This window comes from Trichosurus vulpecula, chromosome 5, assembly GCF_011100635.1.
Source record: "Trichosurus vulpecula isolate mTriVul1 chromosome 5, mTriVul1.pri, whole genome shotgun sequence".
NCBI lineage: Eukaryota > Metazoa > Chordata > Mammalia > Diprotodontia > Phalangeridae > Trichosurus > Trichosurus vulpecula.
The window spans coordinates 252,786,725-252,800,771 of record NC_050577.1 but is presented as its reverse complement, the minus strand read 5'-3'; the positions used below and the strand labels follow the sequence as shown (position 1 = coordinate 252,800,771).

The window sequence follows — 14,047 nt, the reverse complement described above, 5'->3', positions numbered from 1 at the left end:
TGTAAAGTTTTCAGTCTGTTTTGTTTTTTAAGTGGCTTTTTTTTCAATACTTATAGGTGACTTCTTAAAAACTTTAGAAGACCCTGATTTAAATGTAAGACGAGTAGCCCTGGTAACATTTAATTCAGCAGCGCATAACAAACCATCCTTAATAAGGGATCTTTTAGATACTGTTCTTCCACATCTTTACAATGAGACAAAAGTTAGAAAGGAACTTATAAGAGAGGTAAGTTAAGTTAAATTATACTTAAATAAGCTTGTTTAAGTTGACTATACAAGCACTCACATATATACTCAAATTTTCTGTCTTATTAACAGGTAGAAATGGGACCATTTAAGCATACTGTTGATGATGGATTGGATATAAGAAAGGCAGCTTTTGAGTGTATGTATACACTTCTAGACAGTTGTCTTGATAGATTAGATATCTTTGAATTCTTAAACCACGTCGAAGATGGTTTGAAGGACCATTATGATATTAAGGTGAGATATTTATGTATCCTTATAAAATATCTTGCAGAAAGTCTTTGAGAAGTACTAAAATGACTTAATAAAGTATATGTTAGCAGTTTAATGGAAAAGTAGAATTACTGGTCACAGTTGGCTGTGTAAGCATTAATGCTCCTGCGTGTGTAGGCATAGCATGCTGTGTATAGTTAGTGTGTGGTAATACTAACACAGACACAAGCGACTGTTAATTGTGTTTTAGAAGAAGCAGACCGCCAATGTTTGTGTGATGTATGGACATTTGTCGTACTCTCTGTAGAACCAATGTCCTCCGCCACTGAAATGCACAGTGATCTCTTCCTATTCTGAATTAGTATAGTAGTGGTGGTTGAGGTGTATAGGTGTTCAGCAAATATTAGCACCCCTGGTGTAAGGGCTGCTTGCCACCTTTAGTGTCCACCTGATTCACTCAGCTCTCACCTGTGACTCTAAGAAGCTGTAGCATGTGCAGTGTCCACATTCTGGCTAGACCAAATTAAGGGTAACTGAGGGACCTTAAACCCATCGGTGAATCAGTGGGGTGCCTAACCCAAGCATGTGAAAACTTCCCTTTGTGGAATGGGCAGATGAGAACAGTTTGTGCCAGTGGCCATTAAGATGGCCAAAGCAGGCATTTTTAGAGCTTGGTCACACATCAGAGATGCCAAGGTTACCCACTGCGTCCTGGGCCATCGTTGGTCATCTCGACTGTTGTCTTGCCTGTTGGACTTGAATGACTGGAAAAGAGTGAGGGTGATGACTTCATGCAACTCTGCCTCAGTTAAATCCAATTTATACAATAAGTCAAAAGGCATCACCCATACCATTTTTATCTACCTCAAAGTCCTGTGGTGACAAGCAAGTGACAAAGCAGCAGGTGTGGATGCACTGAGAGCTGTAGTCACAGTCCTGCATGCAGGTGGCCCAGATCATAGAGTCATCTCCTAACTGGACTGACGTGGCAGTGGATTTGACAGTCCCCTGAGTGTCCGAGCAGCCTTTTTTTAAGGACCACACTACTCACCACCTGGTATGAGGAAGGGGATTGAAAAGGTGCTCTAAAAGTTGATTGTTTCACCAAAGCCTGGCCTGCTTACTGCAGTAAGCAGGGATCCTGCCCTGTGGCCAAACACAAAAAATGTACAAAAACTTTTGCATGTTCTACTTTTTAGAATAATACTTTCAGTGAAAGCAGCATCAGTGGTAAATTATTTAACTGGAAAAAAGCTACAAGCCAAGGCTAAAGTGGAGAGAAAGTTGGTGCGTGACTTTGTGTTCACAGATGATTGTGAACTTTGGAATCAATTGGGAAACATGGGAGACCCTGGCACAGGACCACCCAGCGTGGTGTGTCCACATCCAAGAAGGCTCTGTGTGCCATGCACAAAGTAGAATTGCAGTAGTTCAAAAGAGACGTGAAATAGGCAAATGTAGAGACATATCCATTCCCAATGTTCACATGGACTATTTGTGACTGACCTGAACTAGAGCCTTCTGACTTCATACTCTTCTGATCATCCACAGTCAAACACGCTGAACCTTGACCCTGACATAGTGATGTCACTTTGGTTCTCGTTAAGTACGAAGGACAACCAACTAAGTACTATTGGCGGTATCACTCCATTCATTTGTCACGTCACATGCTACCTTGTGTTAGTAGTTAATATTGTGTATGTGTCCTAATTTCCCATTTAAGCCATAAAGTCTTAAATTTAAGGGCCCAGATTTTTATTTTTTTGCTTCCTTAACATAGGATTTCATGTACATAATAGATATTCTTTAAGCGTTCGTATCAGAAATTTTGGCTATTTTCATTAGATGTGATTTTGAAGACGCTAAGTTCTTTTTTGTTCCAAAATATTAGTTATTGGATGATTCCCATCTATGTGAAAGAGGTGGATAGTTTTGCAGGTATATCTCTAATTAGTATTAAAAATTATCAGAATTTGCCTGTGTTTAACTTTTACATGACTTAAATTCTTAGCAATTATTTTAAAAAAAACTTTAAAATGTTTACTTTAGGAAAATAAAGTCTTTCATCCATAATTAAGGTACTTAGATTAAGAGCATTCTTTTAGTCTAATAAAAACCTCTGGTGAAAAAAATGAAGTTTTAATGGCAATGATTCCCAACCCATAAGGATAGTAGTTTAAGAAAACTGAATGATTTTTTTTCCATTATTTAGCCATGGCTTACAAAATTGATAGCAAAACTAGATTCTAGAATCAAATTATTAGCAAAGCAGAGTTGTATATTTCTTATTTGTTATATTCAGTTAGGGCCTTTGGCTAACTGGGCAAGTAGTGGTATATTGTTAGCCATTTACCTCTCACTATTTTCAGTAGAAAAGGGAGATCCTCTTATTGGCAGAGACATATCAGGATCTTAATAAGTTGAGACCCTCAAAGAAAAAAAAGGAAAGATTTTTGGGCCCCGTGGCCTGCATATTTTCCTATTCCTATTTTATAACAACTAAAAGCCCAAGAAGAAGGATGGTTATGGTATTTACTAAGGATTACACTTAATGTCTAGTCATTTCTAACAAGAACATCTAGAACTTCCTTACAGTGCAGCCCCAATTCAGAAAATTGTACTAAACTCAACTTTTGTCTATTTTTGTTCCTAATAGATGCTTACATTTTTAATGCTGGTAAGACTGTCTACTCTTTGTCCAAGTGCAGTACTGCAGAGATTGGACCGACTCGTTGAGCCATTACGTGCCACATGTACAACTAAGGTAAATATTTAGGATAGCAAATATGACTTAAATTGAACTTGGTGGTGCTTTTAGGCTTTCTAATTATCCAGATTTATCGAAGGTAGGAAAATCTAATTCAGATTTCCTTATCAAGTTGAGTCTCAAAATGTTTTGCCTAATTAAACGAGTGAATGAATGAAAAAAACATTTGTTTGGCATTCATTGTGTACCATGCACTAAGCATTATGGGTCAAAAAAAGAAGGGACAAACTCTTTGCTCTCAGGGAACTCATCTTCTAATTGGGGGAGGCATTATATGAAAGAAAGTTTGTCTGTAGAGGGCAGAGGAAAGCCCTCTGGGCAGCATTAAGTAGTATATGTCAGATGACAGAACTTAGGCAGGGTAGAGGAGCGTGGCAGATGGCAAGGCCTGGAGTTGGAGGTTACATATCTTGTAGGCTAGATTATTATCCAGAATTTTATAAGCCATCCAAAAAATATCTCTAGATATTGAACCTGAAGAAATTGATTATGTTTTATTTCTTCCCTTTGCTCCCTGGTGCAGGTAAAGGCAAACTCGGTGAAGCAGGAGTTTGAAAAACAAGATGAGCTAAAGCGATCTGCCATGAGGGCGGTAGCAGCGCTCCTAACCATTCCAGAAGCGGAGAAGAGTCCGCTGATGAGCGAATTCCAGTCACAAATCAGCTCTAACCCAGAGCTGGCAGCCATCTTTGAAAGTATCCAGAAAGATTCATCCTCCACTAACTTGGAATCAATGGACACTAGTTAGATGTTTATTCAACACGGGGACCATTACATTGAACGATGCACTGAATTGACAGGTTAATCATAAAAAATGGAAAGAGAAGTATCTAAAACTTCACAATGTTCCACTTTTATTTTCTTTCATGGAGACAGTTTGGCTTTCTTCCATTGTTGCTTTTGTAGCTTTTATTTCAAAAATATGTATTTCCATAATCCAAAGGTTGTAAAACTACTAATGTTTTAGTGGTTTGAGCCACATTTAAAATGGAAATAAAGTTAGAATTTATGGAGTATGGAATTAGGTTCCAGTATCCATTTGCCCTGTAATGTTTAGGATTAAAATGTTAAAATTTTGTGACCATGAATTTTCTTTCTTTTATAATTCCTTCTTTTACTGTTTTAAAACAAAATCAGAAAAGCCTCAAGACAAATACCATGTTTTTGTATAACTTTTATTGTTTTTGTTTCAACAATATAAATTTATTTCTTTTGGCTGGCAGATAAGAATTTCTGTGTAAGATTTATTATACCGCAGAGGGTTTTGGCTTTTTAGAAAAACAGACATAAAGAAGATATCTTTTTTTTTTAAGTGTGGGGATTAACAAATAATACCCCTGTTGTACACACTAATTTTGCATGAGCAAGTTTACAAATATATATTGTCTGTAAGGCAGCATGTGCAGTTTATTCATAATACAAGTTAAATAAGTATTGTATCAGTGCAATTTTCAGATATTTATTTTTGCACAGAAAACATTTCTGGAGAGGGGATTAAATTGGTTTTCTTAATGTCAGTTTGAGAAATTTCAGATTTTTCAGCAAATCAAGTTCTTACTCTCTTCATCTTTTGCTACTTTTTTTTATTAATACTAAGTTTACTTTTATTTTAAATTTAATTGTTTAAGTATTCAGTTTTTCTCATAATCCATTTTGTTTGTTTTCTCACCTAGAAGTTCTTGAGCCATATTCTTCATCCTTTTGGGTCTCTCTAAGTTTTATGGCATGAACTTTAAAAAATTTTCTTTTAAGGTAATTCTGTATCAGGTTACCAGGACTTATTAGCCAATAAGGTTTGTTTGGTTGGTTTTTTCCTCCTTTATGGAGTATAAACTGTATTTGGTAAGCATTAGTTGCTTTTCCTGAATGTAAGAATTGGGGGTGGGGTGGGGGGAATCTTGTGCAGTAACTCTTTAGTTGACTAATTTTAAACATGTACTTAAGTAATCCTCATTTCACACTGTAGCCTCTTCCTACAAATGTGTGGTGCTTGTGTAACATAAAGGTGACTTCTGAAAATTAATGGCATCTCCTAATGCTGTTCAAATATAGTAGTTCCCATCTACTGAAAGAGGCAGCCTTTAGGTTCACTAAATGACCAATTTTAATGGGAAGCAAAGATATTTGAAAACTGCACCCTTTGTTTTTGAAACTGTGAATTAGGATTCTTTTCCCTGCTGTGTAACTTAACTGCTTTAAACATCTGCGTATGCAGTAGTATTAATTAACTGCACATTGTAGTAATTAGTCATCAGCTTGATGCTCTGATGTGGGATTTGCAGATAATGCACAACACATTGCTATTATTAAGGATGCCGACTAATTCATTGAAATGCAATTTTATGAAGTCTGCCATTTTTATACGTGGCAGTTGATATTCTTTTAACATAATTTGCTTAGACGTGTAATTAGAAATTTATTTAGAGATGTTAGTATATTATGTACTATGCATTATCAAGGTGTAGATGTTGTGGATATAAGTATTCGGTTTTCTGGTTTCACAATAAATTATAATACTGCAGGCTCTAGGACTGAATAGGAGGTTGACATGCATGGATTTTTGTGGATGTCATTGTTAATTACCTAAAGTTAAATCCAAGCATTTTCACATCTTGGATTTTTCTTTATCTCAAGGGTTTCTTTTTTTAAACTTTGGGAACACGTGTTCTATTCTGAGACTTGCAGACTGCTTTTTCTGATATATCTGGAATTCTATTTTTTAATACCAGAGGGAATGGTTGATGTTGCACTGAAATGAGAAAACAGTCACCCTCCTTCTCCCTACTCTTGCCTCTAAGTGCTGAATCAGACTTCTGATTACCTTCATAACTAGAGATAGTGTTATGGAAAGAACATTAGTTAGGGGTTCTAGGCCTGACTCTGCCACCAATTATCCATGTGACTGGGGCATGTCACCTTAATTTTCCTGGGCCCTGGTTTCCTCATTACTAAAGTAAAGGGGAGTCTGAGGAGTCCGCCAGACTATGTGTTAGGCTACAATCAGTGCTGTGTCCCATCTTTTACTTAATACTTCAGACACCTGTGATTCTGTCCTTTTGAGTGCTTCTCCTGATGTTGATTATAACCTTGCTATGACTTAAAGTTGTTTTCTTCATTAGTACCTTGCAGCCAAAAAAACCATCAGCTTGCAGCCAGCTCGATGACAAGCCTCTTGGATCTTAGCAATGCTAGTCTTTGGTCAAATAACATATAGTCTGTCACTCATCCTGTACTTGAAGCCTTTCTGTTTTGGTACAACGATTGCTAGCGTCTGTGTTCTGTGCCGACATAGCCTCTGAGAAGCCCACGGTCACCCTTAGATTGCAGTGAGGCATGGAAGTAGAATTTAAACATTTCACATTTTTCAGAGTGTTTTATGCAAATTTACACATTTTAATGAATCCGAGGGGCATATTCAGTTTTCATCATTGTGGAGTTTTGTCGTGATTACATTAATAGAAGTTATAGTCCAGAAGGATTAACGATAGCTGTTAACTTGGCTTCTCAAAGCAGGTAGTGATTTGAGTGAAGAAATGGTCTGAACATCTGTAAAGAGGGAGATGTCATGTCTCTGTGTCTTTATCCCCATCTCTTTGTTCACCCAAATTACTGATTCTTTCATGTTGGTTGTTTAAGACCAATTGCTAATGCTGGTAGAAAATGTTTTGAAGAGCTGATGAGCTTTTCCCAGTTTAACTTTTACAATGAAATATTATAATTACATGAAGTTAATGCTCAAGGGAACTTGGAAATTCTAGGACAAATCCTTTATTTATATATATATATGTAAACTGAGGCCCAAAGAGTGTGACTTGCCTAATGGAGACCTCTATTTTCTTCTGCTTTATCAGCTCTCTTAGCAGTCTTTCTCCCTAAGTAAGACATGCAATTTTAAGAGTTGAAAAGAACCTCAGTTAAGCCTCTTTCCTAATGTAGAGGTCACTTATTTCCAGTTTGGGACATCTTTGCTTTTTAGAAAATTATACCTTATATTGAGCTAAAATCTTGTACCTCATACCCTTTGTTCCAAGTCTGTTTTGAAGATATACAGAATAGGTCTAAATCTAATGATGATAGCCCTTAAAATATATTTTAAGACATCTGTCTTGTGGTACATACAGTGTCATGTCCCCATCCTCTTGCTCCACTCCTACCCCTCCCCATTTTGCTTTAAGGATAAGCTGACCCAATTCCTTGCATTTCTCATGTGACGTGATTTCAAGTCCTGGTTACTGTCTTTGGCCTGATCAGCACAAGATAAACTATTGGTCTTAATATTCTATGCCTCTGTGTTCCCTAAAATGGCATTAGTTTATTTAACTTAATAAGTTTGTTGTGAAGTAAGAAAGCACTTTAAAAAATTAGTTACTGTTAAGCCTTCCTTTTCCCATCCTAGACTTAATTTTCTTAATCGAAGTGGAACACTTGATATTTAACCTTAGCTTTTTCCTTGTTAGATTTGGTCCACCTTGCCAATCTTTCTGGAAATCAGATGCTGATTCTGCTCTCTAACAGTAACTGTTGCTCCTGGCTTTACATTATCTGCAAATTTGATAAGCATGCCTTCTATAAATCTTCATCAAAGTTATTGAGAACATTGATGAGATGAGCCAGTGATAGATATATCCTCAACAGCTGAGAATTGTTCTGTAAATATTATATAAAGATCTTATTTTTAAAAAGATCAAAGAGAATGAGGAAAGCTTAGGCTGTACTAGTTGTTAGCAATAAGTTGTAGGCAATCACTTGTAAGTAGTTTATAAGATCATAGATTTTGAGCTGGAAGGAACCTTAGAAGCAATTGAGTCTATCCCCCTCATTTTTACAGACAAAGAAACATGCTGGGGGTTAAGTGACTTGCCCTTGATTCCACGGCTAATAATTATCTTGAGATAGGATTTGAACTCAGGTCAGTGACTCGACTCTTAAGGCCAACATTGCCCTTTTTCATGTTGCTGTTCCATGAATTACCTACTTGGCTGCAGAAGTAGTTTGTCATGTGAACTCCATTTCAATGATAGTGCATGTGTGATTTTTACCACTTAAGTTCTGTTTTCCAGTAACTCTGTCAACCTATTCCCTATGAGCAGTAAAAATGGGGCTATGTGAATGTTCTAGTTTAGAACAGACATGTATTTACACAGTCTTCATTGAGTCCCCACAAACGGTTGGTGTCCAAAGCTGAAATGGGCTGACTGCAATCATGAGTTTCCCATCACTAGAGGTTTTGAAGCAGAGGCTCGAAGACCATTTATCTGGATGCTGTATATTAGTTTCATGAGATGGATGGTAGAGGCTGAACTAGAGGCTCTCTATGACTTCTTACAGCTTGGGGATTTAGGATTCTATGCTACTTTCCCTCCTGGGTATCCCTACCTCAACTTTTAATTTCAGTGAACTCCACGCAATTTTACTTAGCGAGTCTATAACTAGGTTGCTTGTGAAAGCCAAAAGAAAACGTAAGATGCAGAGTATTCAAAGTTTTATTTTCCAACTTTGGTTAGTAGGATTTTTCACTGGGGTAGACAGGTAGGCTGTTTTTCATTTATGGCTAGTTTAAGAAATAGGAAATTTGAAATGGCAAGTTTTGTAAGAACTCAGGTATAATTTTGACTTCTTATACTTGTTGCATATTTATATCCTTCTGACCCAAAGACAGCTATAAAATAGTTGTCCCTATATTTTATTTATTTATTTGGTTTTTTTGGGCAGGGCATTTGGGGTTAAGTGACTTGCCCAAGGTCACACAGCTAGTACATGTGTCAAGTGTCTGAGGTCATATTTGAACTCCGGTCCTCCTGACTCCAGGGCTGGTGCTCTACTCACTGTGCCACCTAGCTGCCCCCAGTTGTCCCTATAAATAGTGTTAACTCATAGAGGTTGAAAGTTGCTTAAATAATTTGGCTATAAGTTTGTTATTAAAATTTGACAGTTTTTGAGTACAAAAGATTAGCTAATAATGTTTTAACTTTACACTTGTCTTACCATAAAGGCGAGCAACAAGCAAATGTAACATCAGAGGCCTCTTCAAGCCACCAACATTGAAAAGACATCTACAATCTGTACAGATTTATCCCAATGCCCTAGACCATTTATAGAGCTGTATAATAATAATTAATGATTGCTATGGCTATGAAATACCCTAAGATCCTTAGTTTATTATACTGTATTTAACTTAAAAAGGAAAGTGAACTATTAACATTTTTAAAAGCACTTTAAGTAATAGTTTGAAATAGGACTTTTCTTTTAAATTTTAGTCAAATAGAAAATTTAATTGACTACCCCAAGTCTCAAATACTCTGTTTAATCAGGGTATTGCTTAATATTAAAATTCTCAAAAAGTTAATAGGAAATTTAAATGAATACCTCAAATCTCAAATATTCTGTTTAATTAGGTTTTTGCTTAATATTAAAGTTTTCAAGTTGCCCTGTAGCAGATCAAATGTTGCAGCTCTCTCGGATGGCATCATAATATTAAATTTTGTTTTGACATTTGCTGTTACCCTTTAGTGATATCAATGATAAAAAAGCATATTGAACATAGGTAAACCTAAAAATGAAGCAACAGTTACTCAAGAAAAGATTTTTTGGCCAATGGACTACTTTGATCAATTAGTAAAGATCTTTTCATGCTAGAAGTTGCAAAAATTCAACATGGTGTGAGTGGTCTTTGAAAACAATGTTTTATTGATCCTTTTTTTACATAACTCAATTCCCAGCGACTCTTCCTCCTTCAGAACTCTCCCTTATAACAAGCTCAGTCAAGCACGACAAATCAATGCATCGAGCCTGTCTGAAAATGTTTGCCTCATTCCTCACCTGTTGTTTACCACCTCTGTGCCTAGAGGCCTGAGGCCTGTATCACCCCTAAGCCCTCTAATCACATCTGATCAATGAATGCATTGAGGCTAATTGCTTTCCAAAACGGACAAAATGAGGCTATTTTACCTCATGGTCTATAAAGTGAATTCATATTCCCTCTGCTTTTCAAAATAGGGAGCAATATTTTCTATCAAGTTAGGATTTCTTGAACATGTTTGGCCTCACCACCTTAGCTGAATGATTTTGCGTAACCCTTTTTATATTATCTAGATAGTGTTTTCCTCCAAAGGAGCAGCATATAAATTTGTTATGTTCACAGAAAAGAAAATACATTTTCCAAAGTGAGTTTATAAGAATTCTTACTTAGGTGACTTATTGATAAAGTCTTAAGGTGTACTTTGAGTACTGAACATATTTCAGATTTTTATGGTTTTATCCCTTCACTTTGGACCTCAGTCAGCAATTTGTTGTTTATTGGAGTCAATGTAGTAAAAATGCTTCATAGGATTTTTGAGTTCACCCCAGTTTGAGAAATCTGAAATTAGAATAGATAACTAACTTCATATCAATAGCTCATTGAACAGCTTTAAGGATTGTAATGTAACAGCTTATGTTCTTGAACACATACACGCGCACACAACACACACGCACGATTTTTTTTAACTTTTAAAAATAATTTGCATAGCTTTTACAAAACTATGATAGCTCTCCTCTCTGTTTTTCCAATGACAATCATTTTTTATCGATTGTTATCGAAGTTATAGCCAGCAAACTATCCTAGCTTATAGTCACCCTGATATTTTAAAAATCATTCCAGATTTTATGTGCTGAAGCTACTGACAATATTGGGCTGAATTAGCTTTTTGGGGGGGTGGGTCTCCAGAAATGAGCTCATGGTTAACTTCTCATAGTTCATAAACAAAATCCATTACTTTAGATTGTGTCTATCAGTTGGGAAAATACAAGATGATTATTAGAAGTGATTTCTCTTTCATGTTTAAATGCTAAAGCCTACTGAAATTAAGTAATTTACATGGTTTTCTAATATCAGTACCATCCTATATCTTAACTGCATTTTTTCATTGCAAGATGAGCAGCATATAAAAATGTGGTTTAATGCTGAAACTGCTGTTTTGCTCATGTTGTTCCCCGGTATACTAGATTGAGATCTGGAAGAAACTTGTACTGATGAGGAAACAAACCCAAATTTTGAACTAAATTAAAAGAAATTCTTTTTAAAAAAAAATAATGCAAATAGATCTTTTTACAAAATTGAAATTGGTAGTTGAACATGCCTATTTGTCCTGGGGTGGGGGGAGAGTTGCAGAAAGGGGGTATATGTAGATAGACACCATTATATGTGTGTTACTGTATAGAATGAGTATGTGTACACATAGGACCTTTTTATTCATGAAGGTAATAAGTATTCAATCTATTTAAATACCAATTTCTGACATTTTAAGGCACTAATAGCTTTATATTTTTTCCCCTCTTCACTAAGCAGATTCAGCAGAGTTTTGTGGAAGGTTTTGAACTTCAATTTAGTCTGCTATTAGGTCATAAGATCTCATGTCAGTGTCTTAAACTGCATTCCTATTTCTCCAGGTATAAAATAGGGACAGTAATTTCTCTTTGAGTCTCACACGAGTGTGTGAAGATAAAGGAGGCACACGGGAAGTAATTTGAATACTTTGGAATAGAGATTTCACAAAATAATAACAATTCTGAGAGGAAGGAATCCTTTGAGGAAGATGCTAAAAGTGGACTTGTTAACAATCTACTCCCTTCTCAATAAAAGATAGTTAATCTATTTACTTTCTAAAATACACGGGCAGTTTTGTGTTTTTTTTAACTCTGGGGAAGTCATCTACGTAGCAATGATACTATCGAAGGCATACCAAATTATAACTCTTTAAATCCTAAACCATGTGAATTTGAACTTTAGCATCTTTTCCTTTAGGGCTATGGCAAATATGTTAAAGTGTTTTTGAAGGGAATTTCTTGTGGTAGGGATCTGAAAATATCTGTTAATCTCTTACATGTGTGTCTTATGAGTCATCAGCTTTTTTTTTCCTAATTTTGATCCGAGGGTCTGTTGATCTTTTCAGAAGCTTTAAGCACCCAAACCACATCAAACATAACTATGAAGCGTGGTGATAGACACTAATAGAAATTATTTCTTCTGGGAACCTTTTTTCTGTTATAGTGACATTAGGTTGGGAAGCGTGAAACTTAGGGGAGCCCACCATGTTGAACTTAGAAACTGAATGCTTTATTTACCAAGTATTTTAAAATGGGCCCAGTAGGAGTTGTTTCATTCTTTGTGCTTGTATCCCTGAGTGCCTGGCAGAGTGGCTTGCACATAGTAAGTACTTAATAAATGATTGATGGACTGAAAAATAATTTACAGCCATTGGGACGTTGATGGGTTTGGAAGATGCTGTTTCAACTCCCCTGCAAATGGTTAAGAAAAATAAGTACCAACCTGACTTTATTGGATTTTTGATTCTTCAGAATCAAGAGCTTTAAACTCTTAAGCCCCCTGGAGTATAATTAACATTTCTAGTTCAAATTTCTTAGCTACTGTAGACTTACACAGATGTTTAGTTGGAATTGTATGTGATATTGGTCTCAAGCCAAAGTAATGGCTTCTGGCAATCATTTCCATGTCACGATCATGCTTTTATTATCTGCTGTGTGTAGAGCAGTGTAATAGAAACTAGGGTGTTTAGGAGAAAGGTCCAACACAAACCTGACCTAAAACAGCCCATTACATGTAACTTAAAACCTAGGGTGGAGAATATTCCTACTAGAGTATAGTATAGGTACCAGTCTCCTTGTGAGCTTGTGACTTTTCCTGCTGTTCTCCTACCTATTACTTAAGAAGCAATGTTATAAACCGAGTATTTTGGGAATGTTCCCCCTCAAGATGTCAATTCTTTGCATAAGAACTAATAGACATTTTTAGGTGTTTTAAAGTTTTCACCAATGGGATTTTGCCACTCTTATTGCTGCTTTAATGAGCAAGGAAATCTGGCGTACTGGAGGAAGAAGGTTGATGATTTAATAGACCAAATACCAACTGATTTTGTACTTTCAGATATTGTGCAGGATTGCTGTTGAATTTCTCCCTTGATATGTTAGGGCTGGGCCTGAAAGTGGTCACACACAAGTTAAAACAGCTGCTATGACCAGATTGTCTTTTAAAAGACAATCTAATGAAAGCCTATGGTATTATGAAATGCTGCCAAACCAGTTAGATAATATCTTAGTGTTGGAAAACTGAACTGAGAAGATTCTCTCTCTCTTTGGTATGTTTCGTTACGGTATTGCTTTCTTCTCCAAATTTCAGTATCGTCCTAGGTGCTGAGATAATCATTTCTAGGTGGGGAGGCTTCATAATGGAGGCTGGGCCTTGAAGAAAGTACAGAAAGTCAGGAGAGATGGGGGTTGAAGAAGACTTCAGGCATGAAGGACGGTATGAACAAAACCAAAGAAGTGAGATGTCAGGGTGAGATAGGCTAGTATATAGGTTTGTATGATACGGAGTACTGTGAATTAGTGCTGGAAAGCTCATCAGACCATAGATTAAGAGGTAGAAGGGATATTGGAGATCATCAAACCAACCCTCTCCAAGCTCCAGTTTTTTCAAGAAGAAATAGACCCTGAGAGGTTGTGACTTCCTACGGTCACATAAGTACTACATACCAGAGTCAAGATTCTATGTACCAAGCTAAATACAATGCCTTTTCACTATATGACATTGAGCTTCATTAAACCACTGGATTTAGAGTCCAGTGGCCCAAATTTTAGTCTTACTTCTGCCCCTTACTTGTAATGCGACTTTGGAAGTAACTTCATTCCAGTTGCCTTCTGTTAAAGATTCATAAATAGAAATAAAAATTCTCTCAAGACTCTTGCAACCCTAAATATACTATGATCTATGATTCTGTAAGTTGACCATATTGTAGTAAGCCCTGAATAGTAGTCTAAGGAGTT

General features: G+C 36.3%; 1 protein-coding gene across 1 annotated transcript in view; it reads left to right on the top strand.

Annotated features, from left to right (window-relative positions):
• CAND1 (cullin associated and neddylation dissociated 1) overlaps positions 1-4,314 on the top strand; it is a 43,053-nt gene extending 38,739 nt beyond the window's left edge. The window contains exons 12-15 of the mRNA XM_036759358.1: positions 57-226; positions 319-483; positions 3,116-3,223; positions 3,750-4,314. Coding sequence (XP_036615253.1) covers positions 57-226; positions 319-483; positions 3,116-3,223; positions 3,750-3,974 — 668 coding nt within the window. The 3' untranslated portion in view covers positions 3,975-4,314. The remainder of the gene's footprint in view (positions 1-56; positions 227-318; positions 484-3,115; positions 3,224-3,749) is intronic.
• Positions 4,315-14,047: the final 9,733 nt, after the last annotated feature.